This window comes from Fulmarus glacialis, unplaced genomic scaffold, assembly GCF_000690835.1.
Source record: "Fulmarus glacialis isolate BGI_N327 unplaced genomic scaffold, ASM69083v1 scaffold17627, whole genome shotgun sequence".
Lineage (NCBI taxonomy): Eukaryota > Metazoa > Chordata > Aves > Procellariiformes > Procellariidae > Fulmarus > Fulmarus glacialis.
The window spans coordinates 1-14644 of record NW_009222804.1 but is presented as its reverse complement, the minus strand read 5'-3'; the positions used below and the strand labels follow the sequence as shown (position 1 = coordinate 14644).

At 43.1% G+C, this 14644-nt stretch overlaps 2 protein-coding genes across 2 annotated transcripts in view; one reads left to right on the top strand and one right to left on the bottom strand.

Moving 5' to 3' along the window:
- TRAPPC12 (trafficking protein particle complex 12) overlaps positions 1–258 on the top strand; it is a 30204-nt gene extending 29946 nt beyond the window's left edge. The window contains 1 exon segment of the mRNA XM_009581592.1: positions 1–258. This exon segment is cut by the window's left edge and continues 14 nt beyond it. Coding sequence (XP_009579887.1) covers positions 1–159 — 159 coding nt within the window. The 3' untranslated portion in view covers positions 160–258.
- A 10137-nt stretch (positions 259–10395) lies between these two features.
- On the bottom strand, positions 10396–14401 carry ADI1 (acireductone dioxygenase 1; the record flags this gene model as incomplete). The annotated part of the gene is made up of 3 exons (XM_009581591.1): positions 10396–10803; positions 12543–12722; positions 14282–14401. Coding segments are annotated over 3 exons (423 nt in total), but the record flags the coding sequence as incomplete, so codon positions are not given.
- Between the last annotated feature and the right edge of the window lie 243 nt (positions 14402–14644).

The following is a 14644-nucleotide window of genomic DNA, read 5'->3' as shown; positions in this document are numbered from 1 at the left end:
GACCCTAAACACTACCTACATGAGAGTGTTCTCTTCAACTTGACAACTATGTATGAACTGGAGTCATCTCGCAGTATGCAGAAGAAGCAGGCACTTTTAGAGGCTGTAGCTATCAAAGAGGGTGATAGCTTTAATACTCAGTGTCTCAAGTTAGGATAGATAATTTCCAACTAATCTTTTCCAGCAAGGCTGATTTTTTTAAATTGTATATACTCTTGCTAATGTGTAAATGTGAAATAAAATCTATTCAATTATGAATATTCAGTGGCAAAACCTGTGGTCTCTAACAATCCTATCATTGTGAAGACTTTGTGCTGACCTAGAGCCAGCTTCATCCCTACAAGTCTGTTACTGTTTAGTTATTCTTCATTACGGTGTACTATATAGACAGACAGTCAATTACTCAGATTCTTTTTATAAGAAAAAGAGAATTTGACCTTATATTGTCTTGGTGATTGTTACAGTTTTTCAGTAATTAGTGAGCAAATCACATGAGCTAATTTCATCAGCTAAGAGTTACTGACAGAGTAGCAGTATGTGTATTATAGAAATGAAATTCTGAATGCACTTCTCTTCACTTGCTTCTACTGTGTGTCTCATTTTGCCCCCATCAAACTATTGAGTATTGCACCTTTGTATGTCCACTGCTCTTAAAGGAGGTCACTTGATAACCACCACACAGAATCACAGCATCGCTGAGGTTGGAAGGGACCGCTGGAGGTCATCTGGTCCAACACCCCAATCAGGCCAGGCCACCTAAAGCAGGTTGCCCAGGAGCATGTCCAGACGGTATGTGACGGAGTCATACAATCCCCCACAGTATGAATTTCCCACAGTATGAGGAACTATATCATCTGAATGATACTAAATGGTCTCCCTATACCTTCTTGGTTTTGTGATACCATTAAAGCATTTGGATTCTGGAAAGCTATGCATGGGAGGATCTCTCTATTCCCAAACTAATGCTTGCTTCAATACTTTTTTCCTCTCTCCCACTCTCTGGCCAACATCTCTACTTGGATGTCACCAGCAAGTGCCACAAGGTTGTTCTAGGAACCGCTTAACTTGGGCATGTGTATTTCAGTGCTTATGATGTTACAGCTTACTCATGCCTACCCTAGAGCCTGTAGATTCCTCTCAGTGTAGTCAGGCATCGCTGCTCCACTCTGACATTCTGCTGGGTAGAAAAAGCAGCACTGCCAGTTAGGCAGCGCGGAAACACAACCCATTTCAGCTCAGTTCCTCTCCTTTCCCGTTACAGGTAAAAACACTGCAGAAAGTATTTCCCAGGGAAAAGGATGGAGAGACTGAGGCAGAGGTATCCAAGGGCTAGGCCACACAGAGTGGAAGCAAATGGGGTGATGCAGAGCAGGGCACAAAGCAGTTATTGATGCCACAGTATCAGCATACAGTGATTTTGGCATCCCTTGGAACACGGGTTTTTGGAATCGCAGTACCACTGTGGTATTGGTGTATTTCACGTCTCTGCCCACATTTCTCCCTACATCTGTCTTGTAAAGATTCAGTCCAGATACTCCCATTCCTTGTACATGAATACAATATATACATCTGTTTATTGTTTCTTTTTTTATTTGTTTTGAGATTTAATGTTTAGCAATTGGAATAGCTTCTTGTCATGAATCACTGCCATGGGACAATTCTGTAACTGTATTGGTTACATTTTTTTATACCACATCCATCATTTAATTCTCACTGTCTTTAAGTACCCCCACTTGTATTTTTAAGTAATAACTCATTTTTATGCTTGTCCAACTGGAGATAACTGTACAGGGGTCAAACAGTTGTCCTCAAAAATCAGGTTGTTTGAAAACTGCTGCAAGGTAGACATGCAAAAAAAAATGAGGATGCCTAAAAATCACCAGTCACCTCAAAAGATGTAACTCTACAGCTTTTCTCATACAGAGAGAGCATTTGTTCTATTTTTACAGAATATATGTTTTACAGGTCATACTTGTACACTGAAACAATGGCTAGTTATATACCAATCAACTGAAAAAAATTAAATCAGTTGGTATTTGTTTCTGGCTTGGCCTCTAGGTTCCACAGCTGGATCTGTGGAGCACCTGGGTAGACTTGTCCTAAGGTACCACTACTAACCTCAAAAATGAAAGATTCAGCACCACCTGTTTCAGTTGGGTTTGAACACCATTTACATATCTTTAGTGACTATTAAAATACAGTGAAATAAAAGTAGTTACTTTTGCATTACTCTTTGTGAGGTTTTACATTTGTTCTAAATATTGCTATGATTTTAGACAAGGTTTAACAGTAATTGGACAAATTCTCAGTTTACGTCATCATAACTGAGTTGAAATCTGTGTAGTTTTCAGTTTGTCACAACTATTAATTGATCCAGTATGTTACTCACTCTACTCAGTATAAGTAATTTTAGTAGTATGTTTTCTCCAGCATAGGTCACTTTTCTTGGGCATGGGGTTTCTTAGGAGATAGAAAGAAATCCTGGTATGTAACCACCATTGTTCTCAAAGACTTTGAGAGCACTGAACAATTTACCAGGACATGTAGTGACAGGACGAGGGATAACAGTTTTAAACTGAAAGATTTAGATTGGACATAAGGAAGAAATTATTTACAGTGAGGGTGGTGAGACACTGGAACGGGTTGCCCAGAAAAGCTGTGGATGCCCCATCATTGGAAGTGTTCAAGGTCAGGTTGGATGGGGCTTTGAGCAACCTGATCTAGCGGAAGATGTCCCTGCTCATAGCAGGGGGGTTGGAGTAGATGCTCTTCAAAGGTCCCTTCCAACCCAAACCATTCTGTGATTCTGTAATTCCAGTTAAAAAAATTATACAATGATATGTAAATTAATATCTCATAATAGGGATTCCCATGCATTTAGCTGAAGGTCAGGTGTCACGTTATATTGTTATACTATAGTCTATGCTGTCAGGAAGGTTGATTTGTCTTTTCCAATCCTAAGTGAAAGTAGCGTGATCCACCATCATCTAGCATGCTGAAGCCACTTGCCTCTTTCCAATCTTTACAGTAAAATGCTTCCTTTCTTGATTCAGTAGTGCCTTATACTCACTGCACATGTAAAAGACAGCCTGTGTTCTGATCGGCAGAGAATAAAAATTTATGGTCCCAGTCAGAGTCAAATAACCATTAAAAAAGAAATACACTGAAAACATAATCCCCTGTTCTCCAAGTTTCTCTAATTTCTAATTCATATGTGTTACTACACAGGTCTCACTGCAGTGTGTTTGCTGTGTTCTTATTAGTAGAAGCTTTTACTCAGATAAAAATGCCAGTAGAGGAGACTTGGACTGGGTGACCTCTAAGCTCAGTGAGCCATTAAACAAGTGACATCCTGGAAGACTTGCAGAATAATTAAAATTTAAATGCAAAGGCATATTATCACTGCTGGATGTATGCAAATTGTTAACTGTTTATAAAAGGCAAGAAAGACTGTCAATGTCACTTTACGGTTTGGATTTAACATATATACGAGTTAAGTATTTGAATTTCCTATATTCAGCCAGTTACACATCTGAATGCTGTATATGGTGTTAAAGCATTAAAGCTAAGGACAAAATTTGTCCTCAAAACATTAATTACACCAGGCAATCCTGTTAAATTCAATGAATTCAGCTGAATTTAATGAGGGTTCCTGGTGTAAATGAGGGCAGAGCTCAGTTCTAAAACACAGCATGCACGTGTCATCTGGCTAAGTGAGAAAAGCTGTGGAAAGTATAGCCTGAATGAGCTGATGGTTGTATTCGTCTTAAAACTTAATGTGCCTTAACAGAAGTTTTGCATTTAAATTTCCTCTTATTAAAAGAGGAGCAAAGAAGCTTCACTTCAGACATTCAGATAGTTGCATTATGCACAGAGACCCTGATCCTCAAAAGGACTTAGGCATCTATCTGCCATTCTAGTACCTAACTGCAGTTCAGGTGATAATGGCATCCCCTAACCAGCTGCTCATTTACATTTTCCTGGTGCCTCATTTTTTGGACTGGACCCATTAAATGTTCCCCAGAAGGATGTGCAGACATCCCTGAAACTCCACAGTGGACTTCAGCCAGCGTACTGGAAAGGATGATTGTTCCTCCAACCTACCCCATCTTTCATGTCAGCAAGAGCACTCGTGCAGCCGTGCACAAGCTGGATGAGCTCACTGACCCAGTGGAAAAACTCACCAAGCCAGCAAACACCCTCTTCAGGTTCATCTTCATCCTGAGGCTTTCAACACAAGGATATGCTGGGAATAACCACCCCACCTGGGTAGGCTGCCAGGTTTTCTGCACTACAGTGGTCTAAGAAGTGGTAGAGAGTCAATCCTTTTCTGAAGCCTTTGCTGCAGGTGTCTCGCAAATCAAATTGGAGAGAGGAATAAGCGGGGTATAGTCTGCATGCATAGCTAAGTTATGTCTGTCTGATTTGTGTATCAGCTGATGCACTTAATCAACTGCATGCATTGTAGCCATCCAAAAGAAGATTGCAAGATGTATGGTACGCCCATCTCCAGTCGTATTTAGCTGTAGTGAGAAACATACATTCCCTCTCCGCTCCAACTTGCAATCAAGAAATGTGTGAAAACAGGACTGAAGCATCAAATATAGAATTAAATTTATTCCAAATAGATAGAACCACAGCAGCCAGAGTCAGCCTCTCTGAGGCTGTCCTGAGCAAAGGCCAGGGAAACTGAAGATGTTAGAACAAGGTGGATTTTATCCACTAGCTCATACCTATCATACAAGCTCAAAGGAAGATGCCTTCCACCGTGCTTTCTACCCACTTAATAAAACATTGGCGGGAAAAACATATTTTACCAGTGCGGTACTTTACATTGTCAGAACCCGCACAGAGTTTTTAGCAGCTCAGTAGCGCTGAATGCAAACAAGTTCCAGCACTAACTTGCAGGCAACGATAGTGGAAAGCTGCTTTCTGCTTAGTTCTTCTAGTCAGCTTGGGAATGACAAATTTAGAGATTCTCATTTTCAAGGGGTGTGTGAGATGGTCACAGTCCTGGTGTTATGGAGGAACAGAAAGGTGCGGATGGGGAGGAGGACCCAGGTGCCACTTTATCCAAGCTGTTCTAGATCAACACCTGATCCTGTCTTAGCTTTGTGCAGTCATTTGCAGATGTTTATTATGTATGAAGTAATTAAAATGAATCCATCTGAAAGCCAGCAACAAGGGCTTGTAATTTGCCCACAAAGAGAGAAAAAATGGGATATTACTTGCTTAAGGCAGGGAAGGAAGGAGGGAGAAGGTTCCTCTCTGGCTTTGAAAAATTGTCAAAACTGTCAGTGCTAAACTGAAAATACTGAATAAAAAGCTGCAGAATAGAATTATTAGAGCTGTTTATAAAAAATAACCCACTATTTGCAGTGCAGGGTGTGAGCAAGTATTTCAGTTGCTGGCACACACTCCAGTGTCAGGCAGCAGGACTGAGCCCCAGCCCAGCCCGGGGCTACGGTAGCAGCCCGTGCATAACCCAGCCACCGCTTTGTGTCCCCTTGCTACAGCACCACCAAGAACAGCTTCCCTCTTTCACACCAACAGCGGGTCAGCTTTAAGTTGCCTGAATCATTTGGAAAAAAAAATAAGCCTGAGGGTGGACCCAAATCAAATTCTCCAGGCTCAAATGCCTGCGATCACAGGGGAAACCACAGCCTAGAGCTCAGCTCGGCTGCTCAGGGCCGTGTCCGCAGACAAAGGCAATCCCGGAGCACCACAGAGGCACAGAGCATACCCAGCCCAATTTTCTGCCAGCTGATGTGGCTCATTGACAGGCACAACAGTTATTAATCAGTACCCTGAGAAGCAGCATAGAAGGCAATGAAAGGGAGGAGCACTCTTCAAAATTAGCACAGGTATGCCAGAGAGAACTGGGGGAAGCCAGCACTGAAAGAGATCCACAGCCCTTTCACTGCTGAATCTTTCCCCAAGCGTTTTGGTTTTCAAAATTTTGCTTCTTGCCTTATCTGGGTATTTATACAATTAATAAAAAATGAGAGCTAGTGACTCGGTTGCGTAAAAAATAGGTTTTTCAAATTGCAGGTATAGCAGAGTACATTACTGCAAACACACTTTTGGGACTCAAACTATAAAGTCACGATGAGTGCAGCAAATCAGATCAAATCTGGATCTCTGAGCCAGGAATATTTAAATTGTAACACTAATTCATCCCCCAAGGAGTTGATATGCTTATTTGGCTTCAGGAAACAGAAGACAACTGGCAGTGACCCTATTTTGGGGAGAGGGAAGGGAACCTGAGAATTTCTATTGTTTTCACAGGGAAGACACCCAAACAGATGAGGTAATTTTCGAGCACAGCACAGGTCAGGTCCACAGCCTGTGCCTGGCCAATATCTAAATCCAAGATTTGGCTACTAAGGATATTCTTCAAAGCAGTGCTCAGCTGCCACCTCAGTCTTTATGTGCAGTGGCATCTGCCGGCTGATATTAAATGATTGCCTTTGTCAGGAAACCGTCCCTTCTCCTAAGTTCCTAGTTCAAGCTAAATCCTGGAGTCAGAAACCAGGCAGGAGAGTGCCTCTTCTGCCAGTAGGACCTGATGCTCTGAGTGCACAAAGATTTCGTACCTGTCAAGTTCAGCAACCAGGACAGGCAGCTACCATCTCCTGCAGCTGCTGGGAAGCAGCACAGCCCCTGCTCTTGGCAGCCCAGGGCGAGACACCCCTCACCGTCAGCATTTCCCTTCACCCGTTTGTAGGCACCCCTAAGTGCCTGGTGTGGATGTTACTAGTTAACTACTAACTGGATGTGAAATGTCTTTGCATTAAGATATCCAGCCAAGGACATTTGCCCCAGGACACATAACAAGGGAGGGCAGCATCACAGACTTTGCAGCCATCTGGTTGCCCACCTGATTTATTAAAAAGCCCTCTGACCATCCACAGCTTTCTTATAGTTTACTTGCAGAAAACAAGGCCACTGCTCTCTCAAGCTGGTCATGAGAAACTGAGATACACACCACTTGGGAAAAATTTGGATTAAAGTAGAAAATAATACGTAGGTATCAAAAAAAAAAAAAGCTATCTTCAGACCCCTCAATTCAGTACCATTTCTCCTACCATTTTTTTTAAACTCTAATCTTGGAGGAGCTGAAATATTCCCCTTGCCTGAGTTAATGCTGCCAAGGCGATGTTACTGGAACCACTTACATAAATTTTCATACTACATCAATGCACTGAGATTTTCCACTAGCTGCAGTAAAACAGACTCATGTTTTTGGACTAAAATAAATTTGACTTTGCACTTTTAGATGGGGGGGAGGGAAGAAGAAAAAAAACAAACACAAAAAATCACCATGAAAATAAACTGCGTTTTTCATCTGAAGGAACAGTATGTTCTCCCTCTCTCCTTTCCACTCTCTGGAGTGTTTTCTGTTAATATTAACATTTTTTCTGCCCAGCTGTTTCCTCCCAGTGTAATCTCCTATGCAATCTCTTCACAGGTGTAGAATCTTTATACCAGCCCCAAATTGCTTTTTTCCTGGCTGACAAAAAACACTTTTGGAGAGCAAAGCTTTCATCCTTTCAAAGACACCTATAGCACTAAAGGGCATGGACTCAAAAGCATTGACAGTAAGACCCCCACAGCCCCCGCCACCTCTCAGCAGCAGAATGCATTGTGCTATGAAAATGATGAATGATTGTCAGCGGTGTGATCGTGTGTTATTCTCGACAGCCAGGAGATGGGAGCTGTACCGCGTGTATATATTCCTCCAGAGAGGCAACAAAACAAGGTGGTTCAGTCCTGCTTCCCAGGTCACACCCTACATCAGTGAGCTGTTGAAAGCCATCGCTGCAGGCAGCCGCTTTACTGTCCATCCCTCATCACTGCCTCCGAACTGTAAATTTCTCCTGAGGAGGGTGTGTTACCTGCTCTCTCTTCCCAGTCGCTCCCCCAGTCTCTTATGGGATGGCTGTGCTGTAAATGGGGTTCCTGAAAGCCCACACCGCTGCCTCCGCTGCTCCTTTTGCACAGAGAGAGATCAAAATGGCGAGCCCAATAGGAGGAATGAACAGTCTCATGTTCACTTCTGTTAAAAAAAGAAGAAAAAAAAACAGAAGGAGGATGAATTAGATTGGATACCAGGGACTGATACCTGAGGAGAAAGCAGTCATTTTACTTTACATTTGGAAACACAATTTTCTGTGGCATAGAAGTCAAAGAAATAAGACTTGCCACAGGCAGTAACTGTCATTTATTCCTGCAGCTGTACTTTAAAAAAATCCCCAAAGTTTATACTGGGACCAGGATGCCCTAGTGTGCTGTACAAGAGGACACTCTAGTGCTGCTTCCAGGCAAGTGACACACAAATCCCTGAACCGGTGAGGCACATGACATGGCACAGCACAGCATCCATGCAAGCCTCCCCGATGGTGCGTGTCTAACTGTAGTTAAACTTTGCATTTGCTAGTAGCACTGATTTTTCAACCACTGCACAAAAGCCAGTACAGGCTGAATGGAGTGCTGCATGGGCTTGCATTTTGCAAGCATAGGTTGTGCCTGCGCCCCCTCCCACAAACTGAGCCTCCACTGGCATCTCATCCAGCTTGCAACCCAAGACCCTAAGGCAGGAAATACATGCCTTTTTTACTCACCTTTTCCAACTTTTAAGATAAAAGCTAGTGCAGTTTCACTGCAAAATTGCAACTTTGTTTTCAGAAGCACTTTTAAAGAAATAAAGCACCTAGAAATGGGTAAAAGTAATGCTGCTACAAAACGAGGAAAACATTATTGCCTCCAGAAGAAGGGCTGTGTTGCATACCCATAAGGAAGAACAGTGGGAAAGATCAATTACCTACCGTCTGCTATCTTAGGAAAACTCGCGTAAGCCCAAGTTTCGTCTTCTTTCTACAGTTGTGTTTATTCAGGAAACTGCAAGACGGGAGTTTGCATTGTATCTAGCTGAAATCAGCACACAAGCTGCAATCAATGCAGAGCCCATGCTCTCCTCCTCATCCATGAAGAGTTGGAGAAAGCAGTACATCTGCCTAGCTGATATAATTAGTCATTGTAAAGAGCAAATTCATACCAAAATGCTTCGATGCCCATTGCTGAGGAGCTGCATGTCCCGCATAACCGCAAGGCATTTAGTAAAAACTGGATCAGCATGTCTAAGTCTACTCTTCTCCATCTCACAGCTAAAGAAACTGAGGCACACAGTTAATGATTTGTCCTGTGTTACAGACTGAACAGGAATAAAAGCTGATCAACAATTACAGTAACACTGTTGTGCAATGTGTCCTTAATGTCAGCACAAGAAACAAACAAACCAACGCCCAAACATACCCAAGTCAAAGTAATTTTATTAATAACTCATAAGAGCAAATTGCTACATTTTACTGAGAGAAAACCACAGCTTTATGTACCAGGGCAGAACCTGGGAAGCTGCATACTAAAATGCCGATTATGCAAATTTATCTTATGAACATTTTTAGACAAGAATGAAGCAGGGTTTATTTTCTTTAATTAAAACCAGAATCCTACATAGTTCATTAGCATGGATTCAGAGCAGAATGAATATTAATGTAGCCCACCTCTCCCAATTCCACCTGCCAGAAACATCAAGGAAACAAAGGTTAGAAAATGGATTCCTGAGCAACTGTAAATGCAACAAGCTAATGTCACTGCAAGGCTGCTGGCATCTTTGAAAGGTCACGGAGATGAGGAAAACCTTTTTGATCGGAAAAAGGTAAATGATACTGCCACCTTCAAAAAGGTGAGAAAGAGGATCTGGAGAACTACAGGCTGGTCAGCCTCACTTCTGTCCCCAGGAAAATTACAGAATAAGCCATTACGGAAGCCGTTCCGGGCACATGAAATACCAGGTGACGGGGAACAACCAGTCAACGCCAATTTACCAGGGGCACATTCTGCCTGACCATCCTGACTGCCAACTAGGAGGCAACGACTGGCTCTGTGGCAGAGGGGAAACAGCGGATGTCACTCACCTTGACCAGAGCAAGGCTTTCAACAGCGTGTCCCACAGTAGCCAGACTGAGAACATGAACTACAAGGTGGGTGAAAAAATTCTGGACCATTGGGCTCAAAACAATGAGTGGTTCAAGTCTAACTGTCAGGTGGTTACACAGGACATTGCTCAGTAGTCAAACTAGGGCAAAATGTGTTGAACAACTTCCTTAACAACTTGGGGTGCAGAAAGCCCAGCTAAGGACACTGCTTTGTCTAGCCTGGAGAAGAGGAGGCTGAGAGGAGACCTAAGTACAGTTTCCCACTATAGAAGGGACTGTGGAGAAGACAGAGTGATACTCTTCTCAGGCACTCAGTGAAAGGGCAAGAGACAACAATCGCAAGCTGCGACCAGGGATTTGGCCATGAAGAATAAATGCTTGCCCACAAGAGCAGCTAAGTGCTGGAACGGGCACCCAGACAGGCTGTGGAAGGAACCTCCATCACAGGTGGTTTCCAAACCTCAAGGTCTTGAGGAACTTGGTCTAGCTTTGAAGTTGACCTGGTACTTTGTAGGGGGTTGGACTAGATGACCTCCAAATGACCTTTCAACCTAAATTTTTCTATGATTCTGTGATTCTAAGTGTATATGTAAATAGAAGAACTCTGATCAGTGAAAAGCTACCAGTCACATTTATTCTGACAGGGCTTCAGACTGTTCCACCTGTCAGGTCTCAGACACCATTACTGTGCTTCTTCAGCCAAAAACTTCATATACTGTTTCCGAGCAGGAAAATCATCAGCTGGCCTGTTGTATGCTGTCCAGACGGGTTCTCCAACGAATAGCCTCATTGCCTTCACGTAATTCTGTTAAAGAACAGGAAGTCACAGTAATTTAAAAGCTCCTTTCCACGGGATCTTAATTCTGAAGTTAATGGTTTCATTTGCACTTCTGGAGCAATTTTTGAAACCATTTCAAGATGGACCGAAAGCTTCACATGCTCCAGAAAATTGTACCACTATGCTGCTGTTCCTGCTCCCAGCTACTGCAGTGGGAGATTTTGCACCTATGCAGTGACATATTATGTCACAACCAGCGCCTCTAGGTCGGGGCAGAGACAGTGCTTCTCCCTGTTTCAAAGAAACCAAAAAAATCCTGTCTTATGCAAATCATTTTGCGCTGGATCCACAATACTGAGCAATGCAGCATCTAAATCCTACTTGCTTAGTTAAACAGCAGCCATCAGAATACCCAAGATGGCTACACAATGACTGAGGAATACCAGAGGCTTCAAAGTGACAGCCATAAAAGCTGAATGGGGAGTGCATAAACCAGCCAAAAAATAATGCTATGCCAAGTGAAAAGTCCCCAGATTCCAAAAGGAAAAGGAACAGCCCCTGCCACCAGCTAACCGGAAGTATGCCAGGTGCGAGGTACAGCTGTGGCAGCAGAAAACGGGATTTTACATCCTGCAGAAGTGCTCCAACCACTGAGTTATAGGGAACTCTCCTCTCCTCTTCTGTCCACTACACTACAGGTTTAGACCCTACCTATTTTGTAAACACTGCTAAGTGCTTATCTTGCACCCAGCTGCTCAGCAACATCAAGAATAAAGTTAGGTACCTAAAGAACTTAGCTGCAAAATGCAAGGTTCTAGAAGTACCTAAAGAATTTACTTTGAAGTTGGCACTTCTGGACTAAAGCTCCTGAAGTGGACAAACATTTAAGACTTCTTGCAGATTCAACCCATAACCCCTGACATTTTGTCTGTGTAAAGAAAAAGCCTTAAACTAGCAATTGTAGCTGATTCACTGTGGGTCTCAAAATGCAGACATGCAAAGTCAGGTTTTTCACCAAAGCAGCATATCCCTTATATATATATGATAACTGCTATCTGGACAGCTGATTCAAAACTATACCATTCTCATGACTACGCCAGAGATGGGATTTTGCCACACCAGAGACAGCACACATTTTCCAAGGGTAATGCTGAGATTACAAACATATTTATAAAAGCCCACAAAGAAAGGTACACAGATAGGACTACATGTGCCAGTCTCACAATCCCATTGCCAAAAATACGCTCCAAAAGCGGGTCACCTCCTGTGAACCCAGCATCCAGTCTAGCACACGCTAGCTGCAAGTAGTGGCTCTGGACTCTTAAATCCTTCTTGCCCTGAAGGTGAATTTAGCACTCCTGAAAAACACCACTGCTGGACACAGATATGCTCTGTCTATCCCCACAAAGATACACAACAAGGCAACACAGAAGGATCCATCTACACCATCTCCACCTCAACCGACAGCAGGGGCAATTGTGGGAGGGACAGCCGCAGGGCTTGGCTCTCACACTGCTGTCACATAAGATATGCTACGGATATCACATGGCAATGACTTGCAGTTACAGCTCACGGAAGGAAACTGGATTTGTGACCTGGAGATGAAAGGTTCAGATGCTGTGAATTATTTAGTATTTTTCATATTCCTACTTCATATTTAATATGCTTTGCTAATGAACTGCAAGTCTCAGGGCATGTAGTTACTAATGTGATATATACTTGCATGGATTTGTCATCAAAATTTATGGTAATCTATAACAACATACGTTCTCATCCAGTGTAAATCGGTGATATATGCCGGCAGGGAGGGTTATCATGTCTCCTTTTTGCATGGAAATCCGGATCCATTTGTCATCCTTGTCTCGAACATCAAAATAGCCAGATCCATCTAAGATGTAGCGAATTTCATCGTCTAGGTGTAAATGTTCTTCATAAAATGTTTTTATCTAGGAATAGCAAGTATCTCTTAAAACTACTGAACACACAAAAACTGCAAAGAAAACTCGTAGAAACATGTGGCAGAGCAGACAAAGGCTTTCAAAGCGTAACTGCACAGTGATTTAACCAGATGAGACCAACATGGTTAAAATGGCCAATCCAGCCAGCCAGACCCTGTCTCAGGACACATTTAAGTAGGCTGCTAAATTTCCTTTGGAAGACAAGAAACAGCAGCTATAGCTGCACATGACCAGTCTCTGAATAACAGTAATGCCTGCATCCTTTTGACAGAAAGGCGGGTAAAACTTCCCACCACATGATTTGGTCCTTGCGGTTGTTCAGTTTGATCATTTTGTGGCTTTTTTTTCCTGACACGCAAAAAATAAAAACAGAGCTACAGATTATCCCCCTTCTTTTACACTGGTGTTGGGTTGAATTAGCCCCACAGGCTACTACAACTGTATTTGAAAATGCAGTTATTGCCAAACATGGGCAATCTACAGCAATCTGATGTAAACAGCATGTCGCACCTGCCCCCACACAGTGAGTCCCAGCTCCGGGCTCTCTCCTCCCAGGCAGCAGCAGCAACATTCTCGTTTTTTCCAGAATGGTGAATTCTTTGTACATTTCACAGCACAGAACAAAACATGCTTTAAAAGCTCAGAGACCTGAGTGGGTTAGTGCACAGAGAGCAGCGCAATGCCAGGTACTATCACCTGCTCAGGCCTGGATGCTCTTTTGCCACACTAGTGCAGATGTCCCTGAGCCAGTACTGATCCAGCATGGCAAAATGAGCAAAAGTCCATATGCCCTGCCAATAACGGCCCATCTTTGTGTCAGGTAGAGCCTATCCAGGAAACCCGAGTTACTAACTAATTCACCTTCTCATCAACTTAAAACCAGTATAACACAATGGGCTTAAAACAAACTGGTAAATGGCAATTTAATGAAAATATGGAAGTGCCACTGGATTGCTGTCCTCAGGTCAGAGCAACACACCACCACCCGGAGGCCAGGAGAAGAAAGCTCCTCCTGGGAGGCTCATCTAAGAGCCTGGCACCATTCACATTCAGCTGTTATTAAATAGCCAAGGTACCAGCTTCCCAAGGTAAAAAAATATTGTACAGAGAATGTATCCCTCCGATTCCATAAGGTTAACATTCACTTTGAAAAGACGTATTTTGCAAGCAGCCATTAGGGTGTTACAGCCTTCAAAGCCCATGCCCAGCTGGCAACCACCTGCCGTCATCCCAGGGAGGCTCTCTGAAGACAGATCAACATTGGTGGGGTTCTGCTGGTAGGAATCAGTTTCGAAATGACACCATCATGGAAGCTGTCCTTAAAACCTTTCAAGGTAACCTACAGAAGCAAAAGTATTTGCTACTATTTTTAAAACAATATCAAAATTGCTTTTTTAATGTCAAGGATTCAGTATAGGATGTATTTTACACCTGGAAACCTCATCTCTGCGCCCCTGCTCAGGGTGTGCAGGTGTTAGGAAGCCGGCTGCACACTCTAGTGGTAGACTCAGCGTGCAATTCCTCACTGAAAGCAAAGACTCGCATACCTTGTCCTCGTAATTTGGAAGCTTGTCTTTATGTATGGTTACTATATCCATCCAAGAATAATTTTCTGCTCTCCGAATCTCTTTCAGACATGGATCAGTCTCATAGTTATCAGCATCCAACTAAAAAATACGCAGGGGAAAAAAAAAAAAGCATTCAGACACAATTGTTTAAGATGCAATTCAGGACACTAACGTGGAAAAACCCGAGTTGCCAGGAGTGTCAGTGGAGGGGCAGGTCGCTCCGGGGGTAGCTAAGGTAGCTGCCTTACACAAGACGTGCCAGCTTCGGTAGGTTTACCTGCACCCAGCCCACCCCCGCACAGACACCGCCTGGGCCCCTCCTGCTGTCTCCCCCTCTCCCGG